The sequence below is a fragment of the Canis lupus genome, chromosome 5 (genome assembly GCF_011100685.1).
Source record: "Canis lupus familiaris isolate Mischka breed German Shepherd chromosome 5, alternate assembly UU_Cfam_GSD_1.0, whole genome shotgun sequence".
NCBI classification, from domain to species: Eukaryota; Metazoa; Chordata; class Mammalia; order Carnivora; family Canidae; genus Canis; species Canis lupus.
Genome location: NC_049226.1, coordinates 32,973,716 through 33,000,538, shown reverse-complemented (window position 1 = coordinate 33,000,538; position 26,823 = coordinate 32,973,716). Strand labels below are relative to the sequence as shown.

At 52.3% G+C, this 26,823-nt stretch overlaps 4 protein-coding genes across 23 annotated transcripts in view; 3 read left to right on the top strand and 1 right to left on the bottom strand.

Moving 5' to 3' along the window:
* CNTROB (centrobin, centriole duplication and spindle assembly protein) overlaps positions 1–23,332 on the bottom strand; it is a 39,893-nt gene extending 16,561 nt beyond the window's left edge. For 5 of the 19 annotated variants that reach the window (XR_005359471.1, XR_005359472.1, XM_038536776.1 and 2 more), the window contains exons 1-11: positions 16,259–16,326; positions 13,081–13,218; positions 12,301–12,382; positions 6,408–6,492; positions 6,098–6,179; positions 5,482–5,638; positions 4,264–4,380; positions 3,943–4,059; positions 3,462–3,560; positions 2,275–2,511; positions 1,805–1,951 (exon numbers count right to left, since the gene is read on the bottom strand). Coding sequence is in view for 17 of the 19 variants with exons in the window: in XM_038536776.1 (XP_038392704.1) it covers positions 1,805–1,951; positions 2,275–2,511; positions 3,462–3,560; positions 3,943–4,059; positions 4,264–4,380; positions 5,482–5,638; positions 6,098–6,179; positions 6,408–6,492; positions 12,301–12,382; positions 13,081–13,218; positions 16,259–16,311 (1,314 nt within the window). In the remaining 2 variants the exon portion in view is untranslated. The other 14 variants (XM_038536786.1, XM_038536773.1, XM_038536778.1 and 11 more) reach the window with 13 other exon arrangements.
* TRAPPC1 (trafficking protein particle complex 1) lies at positions 8,715–10,422 on the top strand. Its single transcript, XM_038536791.1, has 5 exons — positions 8,715–8,829; positions 8,939–9,037; positions 9,189–9,259; positions 9,600–9,738; positions 10,021–10,422. Exons 2-5 carry the CDS (start codon positions 8,939–8,941, stop codon positions 10,147–10,149), a joined length of 438 nt encoding a protein of 145 aa, XP_038392719.1. The 5' UTR covers positions 8,715–8,829; the 3' UTR covers positions 10,150–10,422.
* KCNAB3 (potassium voltage-gated channel subfamily A regulatory beta subunit 3) lies at positions 11,378–17,546 on the top strand. Of its 2 annotated transcripts, XM_038536788.1 has the most exons (14): positions 11,378–12,055; positions 13,179–13,222; positions 13,313–13,350; positions 13,584–13,663; positions 14,940–14,984; positions 15,068–15,112; positions 15,291–15,334; positions 15,513–15,599; positions 15,877–15,962; positions 16,116–16,236; positions 16,317–16,411; positions 16,498–16,618; positions 16,783–16,871; positions 17,128–17,546. In XM_038536788.1, exons 1-14 carry the CDS (start codon positions 11,388–11,390, stop codon positions 17,203–17,205), a joined length of 1,641 nt encoding a protein of 546 aa, XP_038392716.1. In that variant the 5' UTR covers positions 11,378–11,387; the 3' UTR covers positions 17,206–17,546. The 2 variants fall into 2 exon arrangements, with proteins under 2 accessions (XP_038392716.1, XP_038392717.1); XM_038536789.1 differs by lacking the exon at positions 13,179–13,222 and having other exon boundaries at positions 11,379–11,904; positions 13,346–13,350.
* A 216-nt stretch (positions 23,333–23,548) lies between the features above and the next one.
* Positions 23,549–26,060, top strand: RNF227 (ring finger protein 227). The gene is made up of 2 exons (XM_038536790.1): positions 23,549–24,144; positions 24,680–26,060. The coding sequence occupies exons 1-2, from the start codon at positions 23,640–23,642 to the stop codon at positions 24,733–24,735; spliced, it is 561 nt and encodes a 186-aa protein (XP_038392718.1). The 5' UTR covers positions 23,549–23,639; the 3' UTR covers positions 24,736–26,060.
* The last annotated feature ends 763 nt before the right edge of the window (positions 26,061–26,823 follow it).

Here is a 26,823-nt window from a genome sequence, read left to right as displayed (position 1 = left end):
GATTTTAAGCCAGAAAAGGTTGTATCAAGAAGATATAACAATATAAACTTCTATGTATCTAACAAAACCCCCAAACATATGAAGAAAAAACAGCCAGACTTGAAGGGAGACATGGACAGTTCTATAGTAATAGTTGGAAAAGTCAACACCTCCCTTCAGATAATGGAAAGAGCAATAAGAAATTGATGACACGAATAACACTAAAGCCAGGGACTATTGTGGGATTCAATAATGAAGAGACAAAAATCTTTGCCTTCAAAAAATACACCAGATTTTTTTTTTAATTTTGTTTTCTTTTTTTTTTTATTTTTTATTTATTTATGATAGTCACACACACAGAGAGAGAGGCAGAGATACAGGCAGAGGGAGAAGCAGGCTCCATGCACCGGGAGCCCGACGTGGGATGTTATGAGAATGTATGTATGTTAGGAGAATCAAACAGGGAAGGGGAACAGGGATTGTCAGAGGTTACAGATTTCATTCAGTGTGATTGGGGGGAGACCTCACTAGGAAGATGACATCGAGTCAAGAGTAGTTCTCCTGTCCATCAACTTATCACCTATCATACTACTTCAAGAATGTGTGTGCTAGGGACATCTGGGTGGCTCTTTTAAAAAGGGGGGGGGGGGCACACTGATGAGGTTCTCAGAACAAGTCAACCTGAGTGACTTTCCTTATTAATTAATGATCAATGGAAGGAAATGCACCCAGGTTCTGGGTTAGTGAGGTCAGTGTTTGGAAAAACACACTCCTTTTACTTTTCACCTAGCACACTGAATTGGCGGACTGAATGCACAGAAACTAATTTCTCACGAACCAAGGGTAAAGATGTTTAGTACAGTTCCATAGCAGTGCATGAGCCCTCTGGACTGGTGCTTGCTGTGTGCGTGTGTTCACTGAGTCTACTCAATGGCCCCACTGAGTAAGTGCTGTTTTGGGAGCTGGGAATAGTCCTGGCTGATGAGGAGCCCGGTAGCTATATGGGGAGTTGCCTAGCACATACATTCTTTTTTTTATTATTATTTTAAATTTTATTTATTCATTTATGAGAGACACTCAGAGAGAGAGGCAGAGACATAGGCAGAGGGAGAAGCAGGCTCCCTCTGAGGAACTCAATGTGGGACTTGATCCCAGGACCCCGGGATCATGACCTGAGCCAAAGGCAGATGCTCAACCACTGAGCCACCCTGGTGCCCCTCACTGTGCCCTTAGCACCCTGTTTTATACACACTGTATTCCTCTCTCCACAGTTTTGCTCTTGGCAGTTTCAGTTATCCACGATCAACCGTGGTCTGGAAGCAGGCAATCCCCCTTCTGACATATTGTCGGAAGGTCAGTAGCACCCTAAGGCTGTCACACACCTGTGCCCCTCACTTCCTGCATCCCACCCTTCGGGCACTTCCCCAGCTCACATCCTCACTAGAAGATGAGTGAGCGCAGGACATTAAGATGTGTTGAGCAAGACCTCATTCACATAACTTATTACAATCTGTTGCTATAAGGATTCAAGTTCACAATGAGTTATCGTTAACCTCTTACTGTGAATAACTTATAAATTAACCTTTACCATAGGCATACACATACAGAAAACATGTGGTATATATAGGGTTTAGTACTGCAAATGGTTTTGGGAATTGTACCCCCCACCCCATGGGTAAGGGAGGGGGGCTCCTATAAAAGCAGAAGCCTTTAGGAGTCAAAATTCTAGCTAAAACTGGGAGTGACTGCCATGACTCCCAAAGGGTGCCTCAGGCCTACTTGTCCTCACCAGGAAGGCAACCTCAGGTACCTGTCACCACCTGACCTGCACCAAGCTCATTTCCAGCTGCAGGGCGTCTCTCTCTCTCTGAGCTGTATCCAGTTCCCCCTCTAGCCGTCGCACCTCTGACTGCACCAGCACTAGCTGCTTCTGGGCCTCCCGCGCTGCCTGGGCCTCCCTCTGGGTGTTCTCCTGACAAGGGAAATCAAGCATAAGTACAGGCCTTGTTTCCTGTCTCCTGTTACCTCCATTCCCCAAGTCATCCTCCCATGCCCTAAAACCCGCACTGCTTCTCTCCTTCTTCAAGTTTGACTATTAGCTCATCTCTGGTTAATCTCACTCTTCCGCCTTCTGTGTATAGCCCTCCCTGCTGGCCCAGCACTCTCTACCTCGTCCCCCACAAATCGTTCTCCACTCTCCAGACCAGCCCCCTACCCGCCATATTTGGACATCCCATTTCATTCCATTATTTTGCCCTTCATTTGTTCCCCATTCCCCAATGGCCACTCTCATACCTTCTCCTTTTCTAACTGAGCCTGCACCTCCTCCTGCAGGGCCCCATAGCGCCCCTCCATCTGGCGCTCTTGCTGAACCCAGGCCTGCCGCTCCTCCTCGAGAGCCAGCTTCAGGGTCTCCAACTGTCGATGCTCACTGAGCTGCCCAGCCCGAGCCTCGTCCCGTTCCTCCTGCAGAGACCGGCACCGCTGCTGCTCCAGCTCCAAGCTCAGGCTCAGAGCTTGCCTCTCCTCCTCCTACAGGGAAAACCAAGATTCTCAGCAAGCCCTCAAACGACCAGCAATCGGCCCCCTCACCCGCATACAGTGTACCGGCTGAGAGTCAGGTCCTCTGAGAACACAGCAGTTGACAAGCCCCCAGGATTGTAACATAGGAAACAGGAACTTCTGTTCCAGAATTAGGTGCCTCTGTGTTCAAATTGTTTGAATCGGTTTGAATCCCAGCTGTCACTATGTTCTTAGGCACACATCTTTACCTGAGAAATTGGCATAATATCTAGGGCCTACTTTTTGAGGATTAAAATAAAGAGTGTACAGAAAGCAATTAGCACAGTGTCTGGCACATAGTAAGTGCTCAATACAAAATAGCGGTCACAATCATCATCAAAAGAAGTTGCACAAAGACTAGAAAACCCAGCCTCCGATCATGTACTAGACAACCGGCAACCATCATCAGTGCTGTTGGATAAAGCCTGCTATGATGACAAGTGCCGGCACGCGTGGAGCAAGCATGCATCATGCATACAACTGAGTTCCAAACCCGGCTACTAATCGTATGGGTAATCACCTTATCATTTCAGCAATAAGAAGCCTGAGTCTCATCCCATAACTTTTTGGGCTCTGCCCTGGTCCAGAGTTCCCAAACCTGGCTGCACACAATCACCCAGGAGGCTGCTGAAAATATTTAACCTCCCCAGCCCCACAATAGATCTACTGAATCAAAACCCCTGGTGATTAGTCCCCCAAACCTTCATCTTAAAATGATCCCCCAGATGATTCTAATTAGGAAATGATTTACAGAGTCTCTCAGAGCCTTGTTTGCAGAGGATCTAGCAGAACAAGTGTTCTAAGGGATACACTTTGGGAAACACTCCCCTGGCGCGGTTCCCACAACCCACCAATGGGCCACAGTCCTGTAGAATTAGTTAGTGGCCTTTACTGGAATGAACCCAGCCTGGCATCCTCACCAGCGTCTCTTTTTCCCGCTGTTGCAGTCTGGCACTTTCCTGCTCACGATTCAGGGCCTCCACAGCCTCGGAAAGGCTTTGCTCAAGGTGGGTTACTGTCTTTCAGAGACAGGGGGGCACAGGACACAGGAAGAGAGGAAAATCCCTGCAGGTTATACTTCAATAAGCATTAGCGATATATATATATATTTTTTTATTTTATTTATTTTATTTTTTATTTATTTATTTTTTTTATATATATATTTTAAAAGTGAGACCTAACTCAATGACTTAGGGGCCAAAGAGAAGACTAAGTGGTGTGGGGAAATCTGGAAAGACATCAATGATGCAAGTCTGGCAGCAAAAACAGTGAGGGGAAAACGGGAGAATGACCAGGCCAGCAACTGCAAGGCTGAGCTCAATCTATTTCGGAGCTATTTGGACTCCTTTCCCTCTACCGATCTGTGACTAGGTTCTATGCCATCTGATCCAGGTTGCCCACCTCCTGCTGCTTGCTTCTGGTGATTTCAGCTGCCTGGCGTTCCTCCTGGAGCCCCCGAAGCACCTCTGCCCGCTCAGCTTCGTGACGGTTCCAGCCTTCCACGACACGGGCCAGGGTCTCAGGAGAGGAAAGTCATAGGGAATTTCAAAATAATTGTTTTGCCCTCTTTCTGCCCCTAGGGGCGGGGTCAACAGCCACTTTCTCCCAGTAGTCAATAAACCCACCCTGTACCCTAACTCCTAGCGTGAACAAAGAAATGGTGGTTGGCCACCCCCTATTTACTATTCTTTGGCGCCCCGCCCCAAGGAGAGACCCTGGCACCTTGTCCAATTGTTCGATCATGATATCTTTCTTGCGGTCAGCAGTCACAGCCACAGCTAACTGTTGTTGAAGCTCTAGCACTCGGGTCTGTAGGCTCTGAATATGGTGCTCACAATGCTGGGAAGAAGGATGGGAAGTCTGGGTGTTACCATCCCTAATCTGACCAAGGCATCAAACCTTCCAGCTCCTTTAGGCAAACATGGGCGGGAGACAGGAAGCCTAGTTCCCAAGAACAGAACAGGTTTGGAGAAGAATAATCAAGAATTTTGGAGCGGGAAATTAGAGGCCTGAGACCTCTGACACCTTCCTCTACAGCTCAGGAGACAGGGGCTTGGCTTTCAGGCTCTTTCCTCCTCTGGATATCCTGAGAAAAATTTCCATGAACTTTTTTCTTCTTTTTAAAAGATTTTATTTATTTATTCATGAGAGAGACAGAGAGAGAAGCAAAGACATAGGCAGAGGGAAAAGCAGGCTCCCTGTGAGGAGCCAGATATGAGATTTGATCCCAGGACCCCAGGATCACGACCTGAGCCAAAGGCAGATGCTCAAACACTGAGCCACCCAGGTGTCCGTCCACGAACCTTTTGGCAGGAGCTCAACAGCCCACACTGCAAAGAATGGAAAGGGACTCATGCCTAAGAAGCTCACATAGTGAAACACGGCAAGGAGAAAGGAGAAAGCCTTTCATTTAGGTCCAAGCAGTTTAAAATAGATAAAGAGATGGTTCCCAAAGTGACAACACAGCCAATGATTGTAATCTTTCCCCTGCCCAGTCTGCCTCTCTGCCCCCTTCAGATAAGCTGAGGTTTGCAGAGATAATGTCACCAGTAGCTATAAAGCCTTCACACAAGCCAGCACAGCTTGTTGTTCATTCAAGACACAACACATGCTTCTGGAACGTTTCTTTGTGTTAGGCACATTCTAGACCTTAGGAAGACAGTGCTGAACAAGATAAGGTCTGACCCTCATGGAGCTTAAATTTTAGAGAAACAGACAAGATATACCAGACGGTGATTACCTATATGAAGGAAACACCAGAGTGCCCAGAATGAACACCTGGAGGAGAGGTGTGCCTCTTCGATGGGATTTCAAAGTCGACCACCCTGAAGAGCCATCTGAGCAAAGTCTCAGCTTGCAGGCCCTCAACCTTCAGCCCTTTCCAGCACCCAGCCTATTTCTAATCTTTGCTACTTTCAAAAGGAAGCTTTGGTAACTCACCTTGCGACGGGTATGCTCGGAATCCAGTGCATCTCTCAGGCCCTGGAGATCCGGAGGATTGAGTGGGGGCCCTGGCCGAAGACTGGTGTAGCGGGGAAACAACTCCTCCAGGGCTTGAGCTGAGCTAGATGGAGATAAGTCTTGCAGGGGCCGAGTGCTGAGCAAATCAGGCAGAGAATATCAGGGTGGGGAAAGCTTTCGAGAGCCCCTAGTCCAACTGTGACATTTTACCAATGAGGAAATGGAAACTCAGAGCAAGAGACTTGCCCAGTCTTAGAGCTAGACAGCACTCAGGTTCTGTGATTCACTCTAGAGTGCTCCTTCCTGTATACCACAATCCCCGCAGTGAAAGTCTTAGCAGAAACAAGCTAACTCTTCTGGGGAAAGATGGACTAGAGGTTGGGAGGAAGCCAGGTAGTAGGCATCAGATGCCCATGTTCCTGAAGGAGTAAAGGAGGCAGAAGATGGAAAAGAAAGGATGAAAATGAAAACTAAAGCACAAGCACCTTAGGTCCCTAAGAGGTAGAAGAGCAGTAAAGAGAGAACTAAGGAAGAGAACAATTGGCTTTCCAAGAAAGCAAGCAAGCAAGTTAGCAGAACCCTAAAGGGAACTCACTTAAGCAAGGTGGCTGTGCTGTCACTGTCAAAGGAGTCCTCTTCTCGCCTTTCTGAGCCAGGACCTGGAGTGATGGGATCCCCTGCATGCAGCCACAGGGACCCCACAGCCAGGGTCAGGTAAGGATAAGAAGAGGGACCACTTGAAGGTGAAGGGAGGAGAGGGCCTTCCTTTCTCCTTCACCCGCTCCTCCAGTCCCTCTTCCTGGAGCCTTTCCTCCTAAACTCTCTTGTCTCCAATGTCTTTCTTTCTCCACCTTCTCCCACCCCTTAAATCTGGGTTCTTCTTTACAGAGAATGCGTTAACTCACGATAGGCTGTAACACGTGAGGTTTGGAGCATGCTCTGGAGTTGACCTCGAACACTTTCCATCTCAAAGATATGCCTGGAACCATCCTAGGAAAAAGCAACATGAAAATCGGATGCAACCTGAATGATCTATGTTCTACCAACTGCCAGCGTACATGACATCTGGTACCCTCTAAAATACAAGAGTTTTTACTCCAGCACCTGGGAAAGCCCAGAAAGCCAGAACTGGCTCAGCAAGGGTTGAAACTCAAACGTCTACAGAAGCCAGACAAGGGATGCCTGGGTGGCTCAATGGTTGAGCCTTCAGCCCAGGGCGTGATCCTGGAGACCTGGGATCGAGTCCTGCATTGGGCTTCCTGAGGGAGACTGCTTCTCCCTCTGCCTCTGCCTCTCTCTCTGTGTGTGTCTCTCATGAATAAATAAATAAAATCTTAAAAAAAAAAAAAGAAGCCACACAAATAGTGTAAGTAAATTAACAGGGTACAATAAGACAAGCCTGATGAAGATTCTTGCAGACTAGAGAGTAAGTATCCTGTCTGAAAACTGTACAGTCCATGGCTATCGGTGTTTCAAACTCTGGAAGACCTATGCAGTCTTCAAATTGCTTACGACACTTTTTCTACCCAACGCTAATAACCAATCTCTAACACGTGACATCAATTAGACCGTATTTTAATGATTGACAATACCAAACTGAAAATCACATAATCAAACTAGCTTTGAGCTGGAAGGATTTTAGCATATTTTGCTACCCCTAAGGACCTAGTTCCCCCCCTTGAGCTGAAGAAACCTTATCCTCACTTGGTGCCCAAGTCCCAATCAAAGCACAGCAATCTGTCCCACGGTGCAGGTGTCTCTGACCAAAAAACCCTACAAATTTCACCATTTTCCAGATTATGGCATCCCAGGACACTTCCTCCCTCATAAACATTTTGTTCCCAGGAACAAGCACAAAGAACACTCCGTAGTTAAAAGGAATTGAAATCCAACAATAGGAGTTCAAATCTCAGCAAATTTTTTATCACCTCCAATTCCAAGATCCTAGAAGTCCCCAAGACACACCTCTCTCACCTGTTTCTTCAAATTGTTCTCCAATCCAACCGACAAGCTGTGACTCAGCTCTTGGGCCAAGCCATCTAACATTTCATGAGGAGGTGGGGAGGCGGTGGGGAGATACAGCTGGGCTCGGGCTGTCGCCTCCGCCTGACGACTGAGGTGCAAGGAGGCATAGAGCTGGGAGGTCACCTCAGAGGATACTTGGTTCAGCCCAGGGACGTCGGATGGATCACTCAGAAGATCCTCAGCCCGGAGAGGTGAACCGGGTCTGGTAGCTGACGTTGCCATGAGTACAAGCAGGAGACAACTGCAGACAGCAGAGCTAGGAACACCTGGTCCTGCTTCAGGAGACCCCAGGCGGGGAAGTGCACGGGGAAAGATTTGGGAGAAAGGAGAAAGGCTCCAAGCCAAGAATCCTTGGTGAGTAACGGTAGGGAAGCTTTCTGGTTAGAGGAAAGGTTTCCAGCAGTTCCAGAGGCCATGGGAGAGGGCAAAAGCATTTCCTTCCACAGGGCCTGGGACCGGTGGAAAAGGAGGGTGAAGCAAGTAGGGGCTTGGGGAGAGAAGACCGAGGGGTGACAGCACTACTGCAGTTCCTTGGAGCGCTGCAGGTTCTTAAATTCTCACACCCAGAACGTGCAAAGTGAAACGGACCTAAATCCAACAGGGGCCTGATTGCCCTCCAGCAGTCTTACTGGACCCTCACCTGGTCCCGGTCTCGGAGAGGCAGGACCCTCACGCTCCCCACCTCCTCATGCCCCTCGCCTCGCCATGCACCTGTTCCAGCCACGGTCAACCCCTCTGTATGTCCCCTCTGACCGCTCCTGGCAAGAAAGCCATTGGGGGCTCCCCAGAACCCCTCCCTCCGTGCTATCCCAAGAGAAACTGTGAACACCCGGTCGCCTCCTCAGACCTCTCTGAAAAAGTTCGCCGCCCCCTAGCCCAGGCTGAGATCCTCTACCCCGACTACGCCCGGCCACTCCACGCCACACCGCCGGACCTCAGCGCCCCCCAGTCTGCCAAGGTGTGGACCAGGGATCTTCCGCCTCCCCTGAGCCCGGACCAAGGACCCCTCCACACCCACCCTCACCGCCTTCCCTACACTCAAAACCGTTGGCAGCCTCCCGCCCACCGTCCGCAGCCCCGCCTCGCCCGCCTCGATGACGTCACCAGCCCAGCGCTCTCCCTGGTCGGCGCCCAGACAGCTTCTGCAGCCCGGGAGTCCTAGACGCGCATGCGCGGCGCCACGGATTGGCTGAGGGAGGCACGGGCGGAACTATTGCCCCACCGCGGCAGTTTGAGGAGCCGACGGGGCGGGGCTCTGCGGAAACCGGAAGTATCTGGTGACGGGCCTCACGAGCAGTTCCGGTGAATCCGGGGGAAGGGTTCCCGCCTGCTTGGGGGAGTCAGGGATCCGGCTCTGGAGCCCCCGGAGTGTGGGGGTCTCGCATCGAGGCTTACACCCTCTGCCCTGCAGATGACCGTTCACAACCTGTACCTGTTTGACCGGAATGGAGTGTGTCTTCATTACAGCGAGTGGCACCGCAAGAAGCAAGCGGGGATCCCCAAAGAGGAGGTGACGGGAGGGCCCCGCGCAATCCGGGTGACCTCGCATCTCCAAATGCATATAGCCCCAGCCCAGCCCTTCCTCTCCAAACCCCGTCTGGTTTCCAGCTCCATCCCGTCCCCTTCGACAACCCGAGCTAACTCTGCCCCTTTCCCTCTAGGAGTACAAGCTGATGTACGGGATGCTCTTCTCTATCCGCTCCTTTGTCAGCAAGATGTCCCCGCTAGACATGTACGCGGAGTCAGAGGGGATGTTGAGGGAAGGAGGGCTAGCCTTGGGAATTTGGGGGTTGGGGGAGACTGGAGTGGAAGAGACATTGGCACCCAAGAGAGGGAAAGGAGACAAGAAAAGAGAGGCTGAGTCTGGAGCGAGAGCCCTGGAGCTGTGATGGGGAAGATCTGACGATAGAGAGGTTGGGTGCAGGGGACAAATTGAGGGGTGAAGATGGGAGGTGTCTTTACTAAATCAAGCTCCTAGGAATGATATGTTTAGGGAGTTGTCCTAGACAGGATCAGAAGTATCTCTTTGGAAGAGATTATGCTCCTGTTCCTTAATGTCCTCATCTCTGCAGGAAGGACGGCTTCCTGGCCTTCCAAACTAGCCGTTACAAACTCCATTACTACGAGACGCCCACTGGGATCAAGGTGGTCATGAATACTGACTTGGGTGTCGGACCCATCCGAGATGTGCTGCATCATATCTACAGCGCGGTCAGTGCCAGCCCCTGGGACCCTTCCTTCCCCTAACAGCTGTGGCCACTTAGAGCCTCAAGACTCCTTGAGCTTCCCAGCCTTAATCTTATCGTAGCTCTGTTGAAGCCAAGAGTTCTCCTCGGGACTCTTGAGGTCTTGAAACACCACCACTTTCTCCTTAGGGAGAGCTTGCCTCCCAGCCCGTGATCCTTGTGTATTTGCACACCCCTGAGGTTACGCTAGGTTTGGGGTTGAAAACAAGTGTCCAAAGCCTGGTTCTAACACCCTTCTTCTCCGTAGCTGTATGTGGAGCTGGTGGTGAAGAATCCTCTGTGCCCGCTGGGCCAAACTGTGCAAAGTGAGCTCTTCCGCTCCCGGCTGGACTCCTATGTCCGCTCTCTGCCTTTCTTCTCTGCCCGGGCTGGCTGAAGGAAGCATCCTACCTCACCCCTCAGGAGAATCCCTGTCTACCTGGGGCCATTCCTAACCTGTTTCATGTGAGGGCCCCCACTGCATGCCCCTCCACCCCCTCCAGCTCCCCAGCAGCCCTCCTGGGGCAATGGCCTACAGCCCACTCAGGTGCCCTCCCCATCAGAGGAAGGAAGTGTACAGGAGTCCCTACACCTCCACACCAGGCCCTCTCCAGTTTTATCCCCTACCTGGTGCTGCAAAAGTACAGAATAAACTTTGTCACCCTCTGCAGCCTAAGTGTGTCACTTTGAGTGGTCGGTCGGGGTCCTGTCCCACTCACGAAGGCATGAACAAGGGTGGCCACATCCCCTGAGCCTGTAAAGAGGCTTTGTCCATGGGTTTCTCAACAGTGACAGATCTTACTCAACTCACAGTGGGGTACGTCCAGATAAACCCATCATTAATTGAAAATATAAGTCGAAAATGCATTTAATGCACCTGCCATACCAAACATCATAGCTTAGCCTTTTAGTATGTGTGCTAGTATATGAGCACCATAGCTTAGCCTTAAATGTGCTCAGAATACTAGTTATATTAATCTACAATTGGCCAGAATCATCTAACACAAAGCCTATTTTTATAATAAAGTGTTAAATAGATCATGTGACTTAATACTGTACTGAAAGTAAAAAACAAAAAACCACACACAGTATGGCTGTAACTGTATCAGTGGTTTACACTCAGCATCCCGTGGCTGACTGGGGGCTGAGACTCCCTGCCACTGCCCAGCGTCAGGAGGTATACAGTATATTGCTAGGCCAGGAAAGATCAAAATGCAAAGGTTTCTACTGAATGCCTATTGCTTTTGCACCATCCAAAACAACAACAACAAAATTGTAAATCAAACAGTAAGTAGGGACCCTCTGCATTGACATTTTGGGGGAGAGGGGCTGTCCTGCGTTTTGTCCTGGCTGCTGATAGCACATCCTTGCCCCCCAGTCCCAGTCCTGACAATCAAAAATGTCGCCAGACCCTGCCACATGACCCCTAGGGGACAAAATCGCCCGGGACTGAAAACCACCGTGCTGGAGGAAGGCCGACCTGCTGCGGGTCCCAGGGGGGTGGGATTCTGCCCTCTAGGCTTCTCCTAGCGCACAGAATATTCAAGCTGCAGAGCCTTCGAAGGCGGGGCTTATGCAGATAAGCGGGAGGCTTGGCTGAGAGGTGGGTTTAGCAGATGAGGGGGCGGTGCCTACATGTTGATGATCTGGGCCGGCTGCCGCCGCTGCTGGGAGCCTAGCGGTCCCGCTGCGGTCTGGACAGAAGTGGCACCTCTCTTCCACCACCGCCCCTCGTCCCCGGGTCCCTATCCTCCGAGGACCGCCCTCGACCTTCACCTTCACTTATTTTCCCGTCCTCCTCCCCGCGCCAGGGACCCCGTATCCGAATATCTGCACTCGTGCCGCCCCCCGCGTTCCTCCCCTCCCGCCGCAACCCCGCGACCTCCAGCAGCCCGCCCCCGCGGGCCCGATCCTGCCCCGCGGCTCCCGCCGCATCCCGCTCAGCCCTCCCGCTCTCCCGGGGCTTGCGCCACTACACCCCCCGCCGTCCGCACCGGGGTTTCCTCGTTCCCAGCTCCTCCCGCCCCCTTAGAGCCCCCTCCCTCGCCCTGGCCAGCTGACATGCAGGTGTCTATCGCGTGTACCGAGCAGAACCTTCGCAGCCGGAGCAGTGAGGACCGTCTGTGTGGACCCCGGCCGGGCCCCGGGGGCGGTAATGGCGGGCCGGTCGGCGGGGGGCATGGGAATCCTCCGGGGGGAGGAGGGTCGGGCCCCAAGGCCCGGGCCGCACTGGTCCCCCGACCCCCAGCGCCCGCTGGGGCCCTCCGAGAGAGCACCGGCCGAGGCACTGGCATGAAATACAGGTATGGGGGTGGCCGAGCAACCCACCCCAGCTGCTCCCCTTTCCTGACCCCTGAGGCTTCCTGGGATGCCGCCAGGACCCCCTCCATCTGCGTCCCAGCTCATTCTATCTCTTCTTCCCATCACCGGGGGACTCCCTTACTTATTCCCTCTCTTTGTCTCGGTGGATACCCCTGACTAGGAGAAAATCAACTTTACCAAGGTTGACTGGTTCTGTCAGAGAGCCGGGGGATGCTCCTGAGCTTACCTCCTTATCCCCAGGAGGGCCAGGGATGCACAGATCTCCAGGCTGGGCCCCTTCTGGGATGGAGTGTCCTTGGGTCGGTGTCCTGGGAAGAGGCAGGGAGGAAACAGCTTCTCACTCTGGCCTGCTTGGGATACCTGACCCAGATACTGCCCTCACCTGCCCCAAGGGCCAGGTCTCCTGGGACCTTTCTTGGTCGGGAGGGGAAGGGGGCTCTTGGAACATTAGACTCCATCTCTCAACCCCATGCTGAGGGACAGAGGCCTGGCGGAGAAGGTGGACTGAACTGTAATCGACTTTCTTAGAACCACTGGGCTCTCGGACTTGCATAAGGGAGGGAGGGAGGGGCTCCTGCTTGGGAGTGAGCAGAGGTCACTGATCTGACCTGACTCTGCCCCTTGAGAAATTAGATCTCCTTCATGTGTTGGCTCTGATTGAGAAACTGAGCCAACTCCCTCGGTGAGGAAGCCTGGGGAAGAGGGAGGAGGCTCTCTGGGTCAGAGACAGACTCCACAAGCCCGCAGGAGTGGAGGGAGTAGACAGAGGAAGAGGGAGAACTGGCCTTTCCCAACCCCAAACTCCACACACCCCAGAGGTGACTCAAACACAGACGAGACCCCACCAAAAGAAACCTGAGCCAGGTAGCACACCATCAATGTGATAGGAGGGAACAGAAGCGCTGGACATGGGCTCCAGAGTCATTTACTCATTCATTTGCACTATGGGCATAGCAATGACCAACTTGGGAGGCCCACGGGGTCTAGTTCCTTTGGACTGAGATACCAGAGGGCTTCTGATTCTGGAAGGAGTGGAGCTGGGGGCTGATAATCTCTGTCCTTAATGGAGGCTCCACCGTTTCCTGCTGCTTCTGTATCCTGCAGGAACCTAGGAAAGTCTGGTCTTCGAGTATCCTGTCTTGGCCTAGGTAAGTTAGAAAGCAGAGGAATTGGGGGCTTGTGTGGCTTGTGTCCCCCCCCCCCCATGGTCACATGCCTGGTTTCTTTCTCCCTTGCAGGCACCTGGGTCACATTTGGTTCTCAAATCTCAGATGAGGTATAAGTGATGGGACCTAGAAGCAGGGTGAGGGGGTATGAGGGAACCAGAGAAGAGGGAAGTGGATTTGGAGACACGTTTGCACAAGGCACAGAGAATGGGGGGCCTGAGGCTGGTGGGTGGGGGAAAGGGATAATGTAGAGGTCAAGGCCAAAGTGCAGTGGGGCTGGAGTGCAGAGGGAGATCCCTGAGGGTCAGTGGCTGATCTTCATCTATTTCTGTCACCTCCCTAGACAGCAGAGGACGTGCTGACGGTGGCCTATGAGCATGGTGTAAACCTGTTTGACACGGCTGAAGTGTATGCAGCGGGGAAGTAAGGACCAGGGTGAAAGAGCCAAGTCACATTTGGAAAGCTTCTTATTTTCCCTCTAGAGAACCCTGGGAACTCTGGGAACACCAAGTTCTGACCCTTCAGCTGATAGGCCCCCAAGGCACTCTAGGAATTGTAAACCCAACATTGGTCCCTCTTCAGTTTAGAGGACAAAGAGCATTCTGTGCAGTCAAAATAAAATAAAGCCAACAAATATATCCTGGGCATCAGTGATGTGCCACAATGTAAAGATTCCAAAGCTGAATTTTCAAACTTTGCATACCTACGGCTTCACACTGGGTACTCCCAAACCCAGCCAAAACCTAGGATGACCTTTCCCTGCTGCTTCTCCATCTGGCAAACTCTTCTGCTCATCTTCAACACTTGGCCCAATGTCAGCTCCTCCAAGAAGCCTTTGCCCAGCTCCCCAAATTGGTCATCACCCACCTCAGCTCCTAAAGCATTTTACACTGCCCTCTGACACACCATCTGCCAATGATGGCTAATGTTGATTGGCTAATGTAGCCATGTTTGCTGCTCAACTGGGAGGGTCCTCCTTCCACAGAACTTGTCTTGCTCTTCCCCATGTCACCTAAGTACCTACACAGAGCGGAGCACAGAGCAGGCACTGCTTGTGGGATGACAACACGCCGCCCACACACACACACCCCAAGCTCATAGTTGAAGTGGTTAAACAAACTGAAAACACAGGGAGATAGGTTAAGTAATAGGAAACCTTCAGTGACTATCCACCATAACAACCTGAGACCTGTCACATGTTAGCTCCTAAGTGCCAAAAAATTTGAGCCCATAGCAGCTATGCAAGGTGATGAGAAGGGCTGAGCACAGACTGTGACAATCAGAGAACATTTTCAATAAAAAGAGGAAGAATCCAAGCTAAGCTTTGGAGGATGTGTGGGATTTTGCAGAGACTCAAGAGAAGGGGAAGGGCAAGGTGGATGGTTGGAACCAGACTAGACAATGCAGTGTCCTCCCCCCTACATTCATCTGTCCCTATGCCCTCATATTCTAACCCTTTGACACCCGGAAGAGAGCTTGGTGTGTAGTTGAGGTACAATTTACCAAATGAATGAAAAGTTTATAGGACTTCACCCCGAGTTCTGGGAACCCCTTATTTTGTCCAGGATGGGTCTGACAGCCCAATGGGTTCCTGGTGGATGGTCTGCTTTAAGAGAGAGGAAATGGGTTGAAGAGGTGGGGAGGAGGGGAAGTAACTGATATACCTTGGAGGGTCAGTGCTTCCTTGTCTTATTTCCAGGGCTGAAAGAACGCTAGGCAACATCCTCAAGAGCAAAGGATGGAGGTGAGACTGTGGTTGGAGGGGTCACTGGGGAAATAGTCATCCCGAATTCCTTTTCTTGCTTTTCCTTTTGTCTCTTTTTCCAGGAGGTCAAGCTATGTCATCACCACCAAGATTTTTTGGGGAGGACAGTAAGTGGCTGCCACACTCTATTTGGGGAGAGCTACAGAAAATGTGTGAAAGCACATGGGAGAGGTGTGGGGACAGCTGCCACCCCAGGCGTGTGTCCTGCCTGTGAGGACCCGTGCAATCCCAGCTCCTCGTGGCACCAGGCCAGCCCTGGTCCCCTATCTTTTCATTTTTCTGCAGGGCAGAAACGGAGCGAGGCCTGAGCCGCAAGCACATCATTGAGGGTGAGAGTTAGGGGCTAGGTACAGAAGCCAGAAGAGTTGGGAACACCCTCTGAACCTTTGCATTGGAGGCTTTGAAGAGGGAATCTGGGAGTTATGTGGCTGTGGCAAGGGGGCAATGTCTGAATTCTCAGCAAAGGGAATCTTAAGTATTGACCTTTCTCCCCCACCCCTGCCCCAGGCTTGCAAGGATCCCTGGACCGCCTCCAGCTGGGATACGTGGATATCGTCTTCGCAAACCGTTCAGACCCCAATAGTCCAATGGAGGGTAAAAGCAGCACCTCAACCCTGACCGTCCTTCAAAATGGCAGTTCCTCAAACATTCAGCAGGAAGCCAGCTCCTGCTCAGGAGGCCTCCCAGCCTCCACGGTGGAGGCTCAAGACCCCAGGTCTTGGACAGGGAGGGAGGTGAAGAGCAGATGCCCATCTCTCCGGTTACACAAAGATGCCTGGGGTCTTGGCATGGCCTGCAGAGGTCTACCGACCTGGTGCCCTGGATGCCAGGGGTGTCTGACAGGTTTGCTCTCTCTCTCCCATGTGCCTAGAGATTGTCCGAGCTATGACCTATGTCATTAACCAGGGCCTGGCCCTCTACTGGGGGACATCCCGATGGGGAGCTGCGGAAATCATGGTGAGTGTGCTGCCCCACATCCCCCTGCCCCACAACCAGTTTCTGCTTTTCACTCCAAAACCCACTCTACTGTGGGGGTAGGGAAGGGTGTGGAATAAAGTGGGAAAAGTGCTCTGAGCCCCCGCCCCCATCTCTTCCCCGCCCCCAAACTAGGAGGCCTACTCCATGGCCAGACAGTTCAATCTGATTCCTCCTGTGTGTGAGCAAGCTGAGCACCATCTGTTTCAGAGAGAGAAGGTGGAGATGCAGCTGCCAGAGCTCTACCACAAGATTGGTTCGTAGCCCCCATACCCTACCTTTCCTTTCGCCTATTGGTCACCTGGATCCCAATCTCCACAATCCAATTCATCTTAGGTGTTGGCTCAGTGACCTGGTCCCCTCTGTCCTGCGGCCTCATCACTAGCAAGTATGACGGGCAGGTCCCAGATACCTGCAGGGCCACCATCAAGGTGAGATTTGGGGGCTCAGGATGGCAGGAGGGGCTATCTGGGCAGCTCTCTCTCAGGGGGGAGTGCTGATTCTCCTTGGCCTGCAGGGCTACCAGTGGCTCAAGGACAAAGTACAGAGTGAGGGCAGCAAGAAGCAACAAGCCAAAGTCCTAGACCTTCTTCCCATTGCGCACCAGCTGGGCTGCACTGTGGCGCAGCTTGCTATTGGTGAGACACTGCCAGCCCCTGGACCCTGCGGGGATCCTCATCTCCTGCGGGGATACCCTTGGGTGTCCGATTTGACCCTAGGGAGGACTTCCTCAGTGGCACTTCTGAAAGTGTGGGTGCTTGGTGTTCCCATCAATTCCCTTTCTTCTCTCCTCTGGCCGCAGCATGGTGTCTCCGCAGCGAGGGTGTCAGCTCGGTCTTGCTGGGGGTGTCAAGTGCAGAGCAGCTGCTAGAACACCTGGGGGCCCTGCAGGTGAGCTAAGGACTGAGAGGCAGAGCCCATCCCGGTCCCCTTCCCCATCAGTCAGGGCCTCGCTGTCCAACCGGCATGGCCTTGGGACCTTCAACCACTACGTCCCAAGGAGGAGAGGTCCCGGGGGCGACAAGGCTAGACTCTGTTCCAGTCCCCCACTTCCCCACCCCCACCTCCGACCCCGCTGCGCTGCTCCGGGGCCCTGGAACCCCACGTCCTGTTTAGGAGAGCCAGCCTGTGCCGCTCTCTTCTCCAGGTGCTGAGCCAGCTGACGCCGCAGACGGTGATGGAGATAGATGGGCTCTTGGGGAACAAACCGCATACCAAGAAATAGTCCGTCGGGGGGCGCAGGCACCCGCAGCGGGGCCGCCTCACTCGCCCAGTGCGCTTTCCCGCGGCCACCCCGCCTCCCGCCGCGTCCCCCCTCTGCCCCGCGGCCAGGGAGGCTCCACCCCTAACGAGTCCCGGCTTCCAGTAGCGATGCGCATGAACAAAGCCATATCCTCCCGCAGTGGGGCTCGAGAGGAAAAGTAGTGCGCCGCCTCCCAACCCCCTCCTCCGCTGCGCTCCTCCAGGCCTTCCTGCTAATCCCAGGCATGAGCTTCCGGGCTGTCCCCTCTCTGCCCTTTGGTCTCGTTTCCTTCTCCCTTCCCCTAATCGCTGAGGCCCGGGGGGGTGGGGGGGGTGGGGTGGGGGGGGGGTGGGGGTAAAAAAAGAAAACAAACCACAAAAAACAGGGCAGATACAGGAAACATGCACATTACCTCAAAAGTGGCCCTAGAGATGTCATCAAGGGGTGATAATCTAATAAGAAGTGAGTTGCGACGTCATCTGGGACCAAGGAGCCGGGGCTCTAGCGTTATTCTGTACAAAGGCAGCCAGGCTGGTCCTGGCAGGAAGTAAATGACAGTTTTGAGGGACCCTGCCTCCCCGTAGAAGAAGGTGAAGGGGAGCTTGAAAGTAGCACTAGTATCAGTCAATACTTTGTTCTTGCCGAGAGGGGACATGGGGGGAAATGCAGTGACACAGCACTGAGGCAGGTAGAGTGGTTCTTGGGGTGGCCTTGGGGAAAGAGTTGGGCTGTGCTTTGCAGGACATGGTGACAGCCTTTGAGGGCAGGGCAGAGACCTGGGGCTGGCATAAAAATGCCAGCCTGGAGCAGGATTTCCTACCTAGCAGTGGAGGACTGCAGTTTTCCTCCTGGCAATAATCTTTTAAAGCAATAATGCTGGCCCCTCTTCTGTAAGACTTCCCAGGGAATAAAAAATAAAAATAAAAATATGTAAATAAAAATCTCAGCTTGATCCTCAATAACGTGTCTGAAATTGTGGGGTTGGGAGGTTAGCACCTCGGTCTTGGATAGCTGGACCTCGGCTAGCTTCCTGCCATTAGAAAGCTCCAGTACTTGCTTTCTCTCCACTGACCAAGGCACCGTGTTACCCATCACTGCCCTCACGGAGGACCCAGGCCCCAAGGGCCACAGGCCTTAGAGGCCAGAGATCTGGCTCCATTGTTTGGTTGCTCTTCCCTCTGACAACTTTGCCTTTTTTTTTTTTTTAATTTTATTTATTTATTCATGAGAGACACAGAGAGAGGCAGAGACATAGACAGAGGAAGAAGCAGGCTCCCTGCAGGGAGCCTGATGTGGGACTTGATCCTGGGCCCAGGATTATGTCCTGAGCCAAAGGCAGATGCTCAACTGGCTGAGCCACCCCCCCCACCCCGCCTTTTTTTTTTTTTTTTTTTTTAAGATTTTATCTACTTACTCATAAGAGACACAGAAAGGGAGGCAGAGACACAGGCAGAGGGAGAAGCAGGCTCCCTACCAGGAGCCAGATGCAGGACTTGATCCCAGGACCCCGGGATCACACCCCTGAGCTAAAGGCAGATGCTCAACCACAGAGCCACCCAGGTACCTGCCTTTGTTTTGTTTAGTTATATGGGTCACACTTTTTGGCCCATACTTCTCAGTTCCCTTTTCCAGATACCCACACAGACGCCAGGGAACTCTTGGGATGGTCGTCTTGTGTGGCTGAGTGGGAGGGGCCATTCTGAAGTTGAAGCCTTGGGATTTGGTGAAGGAGACATAAGCTGAAAACTGGTCTGTGGCTGAGATGATCCAGAGGGAGGGAGGGAGGGGAAGGAAAACGTGAGACCAGTGAAAGATGGGCTGTGAGAGTGGCAGAAAAGCAGACTCCAGCGGGGTTATATCAAGATACCACCCCTTAATCTTCCCTAAAGGACTCTGATTTCCCTGGGACACAGAGTGGGTGGAAAGTTACAAGCTTTAAGGATCGAGACACGGGAGGATGCGCTCTGCCTTCCTTAAAATACAACCTTTCCATCTCCCTTCCACCCGTCCTCACCCTTCCTTGATCCTGAAGCTGGGAGAGCAGCCTAAAACCAATTTCCAAAAGGAGAAAAGTCAGCAGTCTGACATTTGCTGGCTGGCAACCAACTGGATCAACTAATGATACTTCCATCCACTCCTAACATCTCCCACTCGTTTTGGAAGACTGTGGAGGAAACGAGGTAAATGTGTGACTAAACTATGATTAGTTATTCTGTAACAAGCATACAAAAATTCATAAATTCAAAATAGTATTCCCTTTAAATGGTTACCTTGGAGGAATATTCTTTTAATAGATATTTCTCCTCCCAACCTCGCTCATTAAAAAAAAAGTCCTCTAAGAAATTACCTTCAGAGGCTGTTTGTAGAGCCTTGGTAAGAACCTTCCTTTATAGTCACACCTCATTTAACGTATTTATCACCCATCTTGTTCATTAACTTAACAAGTATTTATTTACTGAGTCCTACTGTGGTATGGCACAGAGACACAGTGGTGAACAAAATCAGACTCAGAACAACCTTTGTGGAGTTTACAGATGGGAGAGACGAATAACATCGAGCAAACACATTTACATTGTCCAAAGTCCAGAAGCAAGCATGTGCTGCTTGCTACCAGTCTACAGTGGCATCTGACATGGCCAGGCTGCACACTGTGGTGACGGATCAGCAGGTGTTAATAAGGTGAAAACAAGACGGTGAGGGGAAGAGTGCACTTGGAAGTTTTGTGGCAGAAGGGAACACTCACCAAAAGTCTCCAGAGCTAGAGGGTCTAAGGAGAGCATAGAAGCAGAATGGGAGATGTGGGTAATTCAGAACATACAGGACCTTATAGGGCAGTTTGGGATATTCTCTTTATCCTAAGGGCAACAGGAAACCTATATTAGTTATTCAGTGATACCTACAAACCACCCTGGAAATTTAGTGGCTCAAAACAACTTTTTAAAACTTTAGTTTTTCTGTATTGTCCTGTGGTTTGGCCAGTTCCTCTGCTCTTTTCACCTGGGCTAAATCATGTGGCTGGACTAAGCTGGCAGGTCAGTCGAGTGGGAAAGTCAGATGGCCTCACTGTACATCTGGCCATAGGCTGGGACTCCTCAGTTCTCCATGTAGCCCTGTGTGCTGGTAAATTCCCTTACATAATAGACTCAGGGCAGTGATCCAAAGGAATGAAGGCAGAAGCTGCAAGGTCCCTGAAGGACCATGCCCCAGAACTCATACGACATCACCTCTGCCACGTTCTGTTAGTCACAGGAAGTCACAAGGCAAGCCCAGATTCAAGGATAGGGAAACACGTGGAGGCTGAGAAAAATTAAGGCCATTCCACCTCAAGTTTAGCATTAGCACAAGTACAGCCATCTTAGGTCCCTGGGAATAAGAGCTGAACTTTACAGGAAAGACTGCAGATTGTCCTAGGCAGGGAATCCCATATCGGAAAGACAATAAAGCTCAGAATGCCCTCGGCAGAGAATCCTATATCAGATCTTAAGAAACTCCCCCACCCTTTCCCCCATATTGGAATGGAAAAAATTCCTCCACTCCTTCTGAAGATCCCCTAGACCAGCCCATGCTGCAACCCGCTTCGGGGTCCAAGTCTCTGCTCTGCTGTGTGGAGTATACTTGGACCCAAGCTCGAGCTTGTAAATAAATCCTCATGTACTTGCATCGGCGTTGGCTCCTTGGTTTCTCGGATTCGCAATTTTGAGCACAACAAACAGACCCCAATTCTTGACGGAAGAAGCAGCAAAGTTGCATGGCATAGGAATTTGGGTCTACTAAACTATCACTACATTAAAAGATTTTATTTTATTATTTTTTTAATTTATTTTTTATTGGTGTTCAATTTGCCAACATATAGAATAACACCCAGTGCTCATCCCATCAAGTGCCCCCCTCAGTGCCCGTCACCCAGTCACCCCCACCCACTGCCCACCTCCCTTTCTACCACCCCTAGTTTGTTTCCCAGAGTTAGGAGTCTCTCATGTTCTGTTTCCGTTTCTGATATTTCCCACTCATTTTTTCTCCTTTCCCCTTTATTCCCTTTCACTATTTTTTATATTCCCCAAGATTAAAAGATTTTAAATAGGAATGGAAGTGGTGTGTGGTAGAAGCTGGTCGGGCTTGAGATCTGGAAAGATCATTGGGAGCAGTGTAGAATGAAGCCAGCAGAAGGCCAGAATGGCCATGGACAGACTGGTGAAGAGGGTCCTACCAGGGTCTAAGCAAGAGATGATGGCAGCCTAGATTGGGATGGTGTACTGGAGGTGAAGAAGAGTAGGTGGAGCAGGGAAACATTTAGGAGGCAAGATGAACGGGGCTTGCTGAGAAGTCAGTAAGGAAGGTGACAGTGTGGGGGGTTGGTGATCAAAGATGACTTCAGTTTCTGGAGCTGGGTAGATAGTGAAAGAGGTGGGAAATGCTGGAAGAGGTGCCAACTTGGGACAAGGAGACCATCACTTTGGGTTCCTGAAGACGACAAGAAACGAAGGTCTGGAGCTCAGAGAGGCTTTGGCTGTCAAACACTTTGGGAACATCTATATAATCACATCTACCCTAAAAGTTTAAGATGTAATAATCAACCAAAGATATTAGAAGATGTGAGGACAGGGTACCTGGATGGCTCAGTTGGTTAAGCATCAGGTCATGGTCTCATAGTCTCAGGGTCACAGGGTGGTGGGATCAAGCCCTGTGTCAGGCTTCCTGACCCATGGGGAGTCTGCTTCTTCCCTCTTCCTCTGCTCTCACCCTGCTCATTCTCTCTCTGTGTCTCAAATTTAAAACCTATAAATACATAAAGATGTGAAGAGACCTCTGAACAGCATTCCAAAGTTCCCAAAAAGTTTTGAGTTATGACAGCATCGCTGGCATACGTAGATAGCTTCCCTCATGTGACCATGAAGACAATGCAACTCAGAAGTTCTGAACTATTCGCTTTCAAACAATGGTATGCCTCCTTGCAAAAGATTATCCTCTAGGGTCGTAACAATCTAGTTAAAAAACAAAATCAGGGATCCCTGGGTGGCGCAGCGGTTTGGCGCCTGCCTTTGGCCTGGGGCGCGATCCTGGAGATCTGGGATCGAATCCCACGTCGGGCTCCCGGTGCATGGAGCCTGCTTCTCCCTCTGCCTGCGTCTCTGCCTCTCTCTCTCTGTGACCATCATAAATAAATAAAAAAACAAAACCTATAACAAAATGAGAAAATTCTTTAAAAAAAAAAATCAGCTCTGTGCTGCCTGTTAAAAGCCAGCAATGCCATGCTTGTAGAGAAGCCCACCCTGTACTGACCAAAAGACACAGGTACGAAGAAGTGAACACAATATAGGCTGGGGACACAATAAAAACAGCAAACACATGGTGCTAGCTGGTGTAGGCCAGGCTCCATTCTGAGTACCTTGTCTCATATAAGCTCATTCGATCCTGTTATTATCCACATTGTATAGACGAGGAAACCAACTAGCCCAGAGAAGTTAGGTAACTTGCTCAGGGTGTCACAACTCCTGAGTGCTGGAAGGCTAGGATTTGAACTCCAGCCAGCTGCCATAGAGTCTGCCCTACAGCCTCCCACCACAGAACCATGCCTACAGGTCCAGGAAAGGAGGATGAGGAGCCAGCTGGAGATAGGTGTGGTACCACAAGGGCATGTGGGCTGTGTTACGTCCTGTTTACCTGTGGGGGAAGTCAGACCCCTGAGTCAGAGCTCCAGCTGGGCTGCTTTGCTGAAACCATCAGGGTGTGTGGGTGTCCGGGCCTGGCTTCTCCGGAAGGAAAGGATTCCCAGCATTCTTGGGAGGAGGGCCACCTATGGTCCTGGCATCCAAGTGCCTCCACAGGCTCAGAGGTCAGGTGAGATGTGAAGTTTGGGAATGAATTCAGGAAGCTAGCCTCAAGAAAACGCAGGGAGGGCGCATGTAATATAGCAAGCAGTGGGCTGCAGCGGTGCCGATGTCCAGGGGCCCACCAAAGCTTGGGCAGCCTGGACAGACCCTTCCGCCTTAGGCAGTGTGTCTGGGTGGGGCTGTGATGAAGCGTAGGCTTCCGAACCAACAGGCCAGGTGGGCTGCAGGCGGCCAGGGCTGGGGCGCTGCGGCAGGAGGCTGGAGACTTGCACACAGGCTCCAGGAGCACCGGCTCGCGGCTGGGGGACGACGAGGGAAGGCGTGGAGGGCGCGAGGGGCCGCGCGGGGCCGTGCACTACCCCGGATGCCTACTCCGCTCCGTGAGCTCTGGCGTCGGGGGCATCCCAGGCCTCGGGCCTCCACGCCCCCACGCGTGCCTCGGCGGGGAGCGGCGCGACGGCGTGACTCCTCGAGGGGCGGGCTCTCGCTCTTAAAAGGGGCCCGAGGCAGCGGCGCCCGCCCCAAGAGCCGACCCAGCCGCGGGGCGAGCGGCCCGTCCCGTCCAGCGAGTGCGCGCCGGGCACCATGCAGCTCTTGGTGAGGGTGCCGTCCGTCCCGGAGCGGGGCGAGCTGGACTGCAGCATCTGCTACCGGCCCTTCAACCTCGCGGGCCGCGCGCCCCGCCGCCTACCCGGGACGGCGCGCGCCCGCTGCGGCCACACGCTCTGCACCGCGTGCTTGCGGGAGCTGGCGGCGCGCGGCGACGGCGGCGGGGCGGCCGCGCGCGTGGTGCGCCTGCGCCGCGTCGTCACGTGCCCCTTCTGCCGCGCGCCAACGCCGCTCCCGCGCGGCGGGGTCACGGAGGTCTCCGTGGACCGAGACTTGTGGTCGCGGCTGGAGGAGAGCGCGCGGGCCGAGCGCAAGCAGGATGAGGCGGGCGGCCCGGTGCCGGGAGGCGGCGACGCCCACGACGGAGACGAGAGCGAGGAGGAGGCCGGACCCAAGACCGCGGGCTGGCGCGCGTTGCGGCGGCTGTGGGAGCGGGTGCTGGCGCCTGCGCGCCGCTGGCGGCGGCCGCTGCCTAGCAACGGTGAGGGGCCCGGGCCGCGGGGCCTGAAGGCGGGAGGGCAAGGCGGGCCGCCGGGGGACTTTGGGAGGCCGGGGCACCCGGGATCGCCAGGGGAGGCTTCCGGGATCGGAGTGTGGGGGGATGCCTGGGATCGCCGTGGGGAGGCCTTGGGGTCGGGGTGTAGGGGAGCGCCCGGGATCGCCAGAGGAGGCCGTGGGGTGTGTGTGTGTGGGCGCCCTAGGTCGGCAGGGGAGGCTGCGGGGACCGGGGCGGGGGGGGTGCGTGGAGCACTCGAGGAAGCTTTCGGGGTAGGAGTGCAGGGGGCGGGGTGGGGGGGAGGAGAAGGCTGTGGGGACCGGGTGCGTGGGAAGCGACCCGGAATGCTTTTGGGGTCGAGGTGCAGGGGGGCGCTTGGGGGTCGCCGGGGGAGGCCGTGGGGTGTGTGTGCCTGGTTTTGCCGGGGCAGGCAGCGAGGGGCGCGGTTGGGATGGGAGCGCCCCGGATCGCCAGCGCTGCCCCATGCCCCGCCGACACTGACCCTCCCTCTCTCCCCCAGTGCTGTACTGTCCGGAGATGAAGGACCTGGCCCGCATGAGCCGCTGCACGCTGTGACCACGGAGCCCGGTGGGCGCTGCATTCTCGGGGCGTGCTGGAGTGCAGGGGTGATGACAAAGCCACCCAGCGCCCATCCGGGGAATGGCGCTGCTGCAGGAGTTGAACCTAGGGCAGGAGGGGCCACCCTAGCCAATGGCCCCCTCCCGTGTACCGGCTGGACCAGCCTCGCCAGTCTTGTGTCTTCAGGGGGAGAGGCCCGGAGATGGTGGAGATGGGTCCTCATTCCCGTGAGAAGGACAGAGTGTGTCCCTAGCTGTGACTCTGGCTTTTGTCCAGGGCAGCTCTGGGCAGTGGGAACAAAGGCCTCTTCTAGCAATTCTGTTAGTGGTTTGAAATTTTTTTAAAGATAGAACATGAGAAGAGGCTGATTTTTGTGTCATGTTAATGTCACTTCTGTGGCAGGTTAGAGAACTGAGAAAAAATTTTTTTCCAGTGCTGGTATGCCTGTCTCCCCAGACCTAGTAGTGTGTTCCTAAAATTATTGAGATGCCTCTGTGCCTCGCTTCATTTCACAATCTCCCTTCAACCTGTGAGGGCAGGTATCACAAGGTCCAGAGGGCATTCATCTGAAGCACCTAATTAGGGCCTATCAGGGATAGGAAAGCCATTTGGTATCACATTTTAATCTTTTGATATTATCTATATAATCACAGGGAAAGCATTGTTATTATGGAAAAAGATGCGTATCATACAGATTTTTTTTCTTTTTTTTAGAGTGAGCACAGGGGCAGGTACAGAGAGAAAGTGAGAGGAGCTCAGGCAGGCTCTCTGCTGAGCTGGAGCCGGACTCAGAGCTTAATGTCACAACCCTGAGATCATGACCTAAGCTGAAACCAAGAGTCGAAAGCTTGACCCACTCAGCCACCTTCCACCCAGGTACCTGTCATCCTCCAATTTTAAATTTGTGCTCCTTACTTGGACATCTCCTACTGTAATGCCATGGATTCTATTTTAAAATCCTATAAACATCTCAATGTAGTTATAGTTTTAGTCTAGGAGCCGCAGCAGCATCACTGCAATTATAAGATCTCAGGATCCCACTTCAGACTCCTCTGAGTTTTCACAAGAATCCCAGGTGATCTGTGTGCACATAAACATTTAAGCATCACTGATTCAGGTCCTGGACTTGCTGGGATGTCACCTTCTGTGGGTAGTATATTTAACACTAGTTGGTATAAAGGATATAAACTCTATTGGAAGTTGTAAAGGACGTTCTGTTGCTAAAGAAATCTGTATGTATGTGTGGCTTATTTATTGTGTGACCTTTTCCTGAATTACAAATATGAATTTATGAAATATAAACCTCAATTTTTATAACCATATTTTGGTATTTTTCCTGTGTTTTGTCTCAACATCGATGTTCCCTCTTTGGGGAGAACTTTCTCAGTATTCCAGAGTGTGGCCCCTTCCCTCACAGGTCCTGTTACAGAATGAATGCCTTGTTTTATAACCCAATAGCATGTGTTTTGTGGGCAGAAGCTCCATGATCTCCGGGACAAATGGTAGTGTTTCACATGTAGTATGTACTTAATAAACTTTTGTTGGATTTAGCTTTTTTGATACACTAGCCCCTAAACTAAGTGTCTGGTCCGAACCCTTGAGAAGCTCTGGTAGTGAACATCACGTGTCAAGGAAGTGTCTAGCAGCTCACATCTTGGGCAAGTATGAGCCCCCAACTCTACAAAAAACCAGCACGCTACTTGGAACCGAACCTGTGGAGCTGTACTGACCTCTACTGACTCTTGGGGGAACTAGGCAACTTGGTGGAGGAAAAGATGATCAGACAAGGCCAAAAGGGAGGCAGCTAAGAATCCTGCCAGGCACCCTCCCCCTTTTTACCTCTGCCTGGTGAGCCCCACCATGTTTCTGATCTCAGCCCTGGTGACTGGGTATCCTGCTGCTCCCTCCAACTCTACACTGAGTTTTTCACATTGGGGTTTGATGATCCAAGAAAAAAAACAGTAAGTCACAAGATTAAAAAAGAGAGATGGGTAAGGTGGAACGGCAGAAAGCAATACCCTTTCTTTCCTTATCCCCCCCACCACCAAGAACTACCCCCCCCCAAAAAAAATAACAGAGCACACA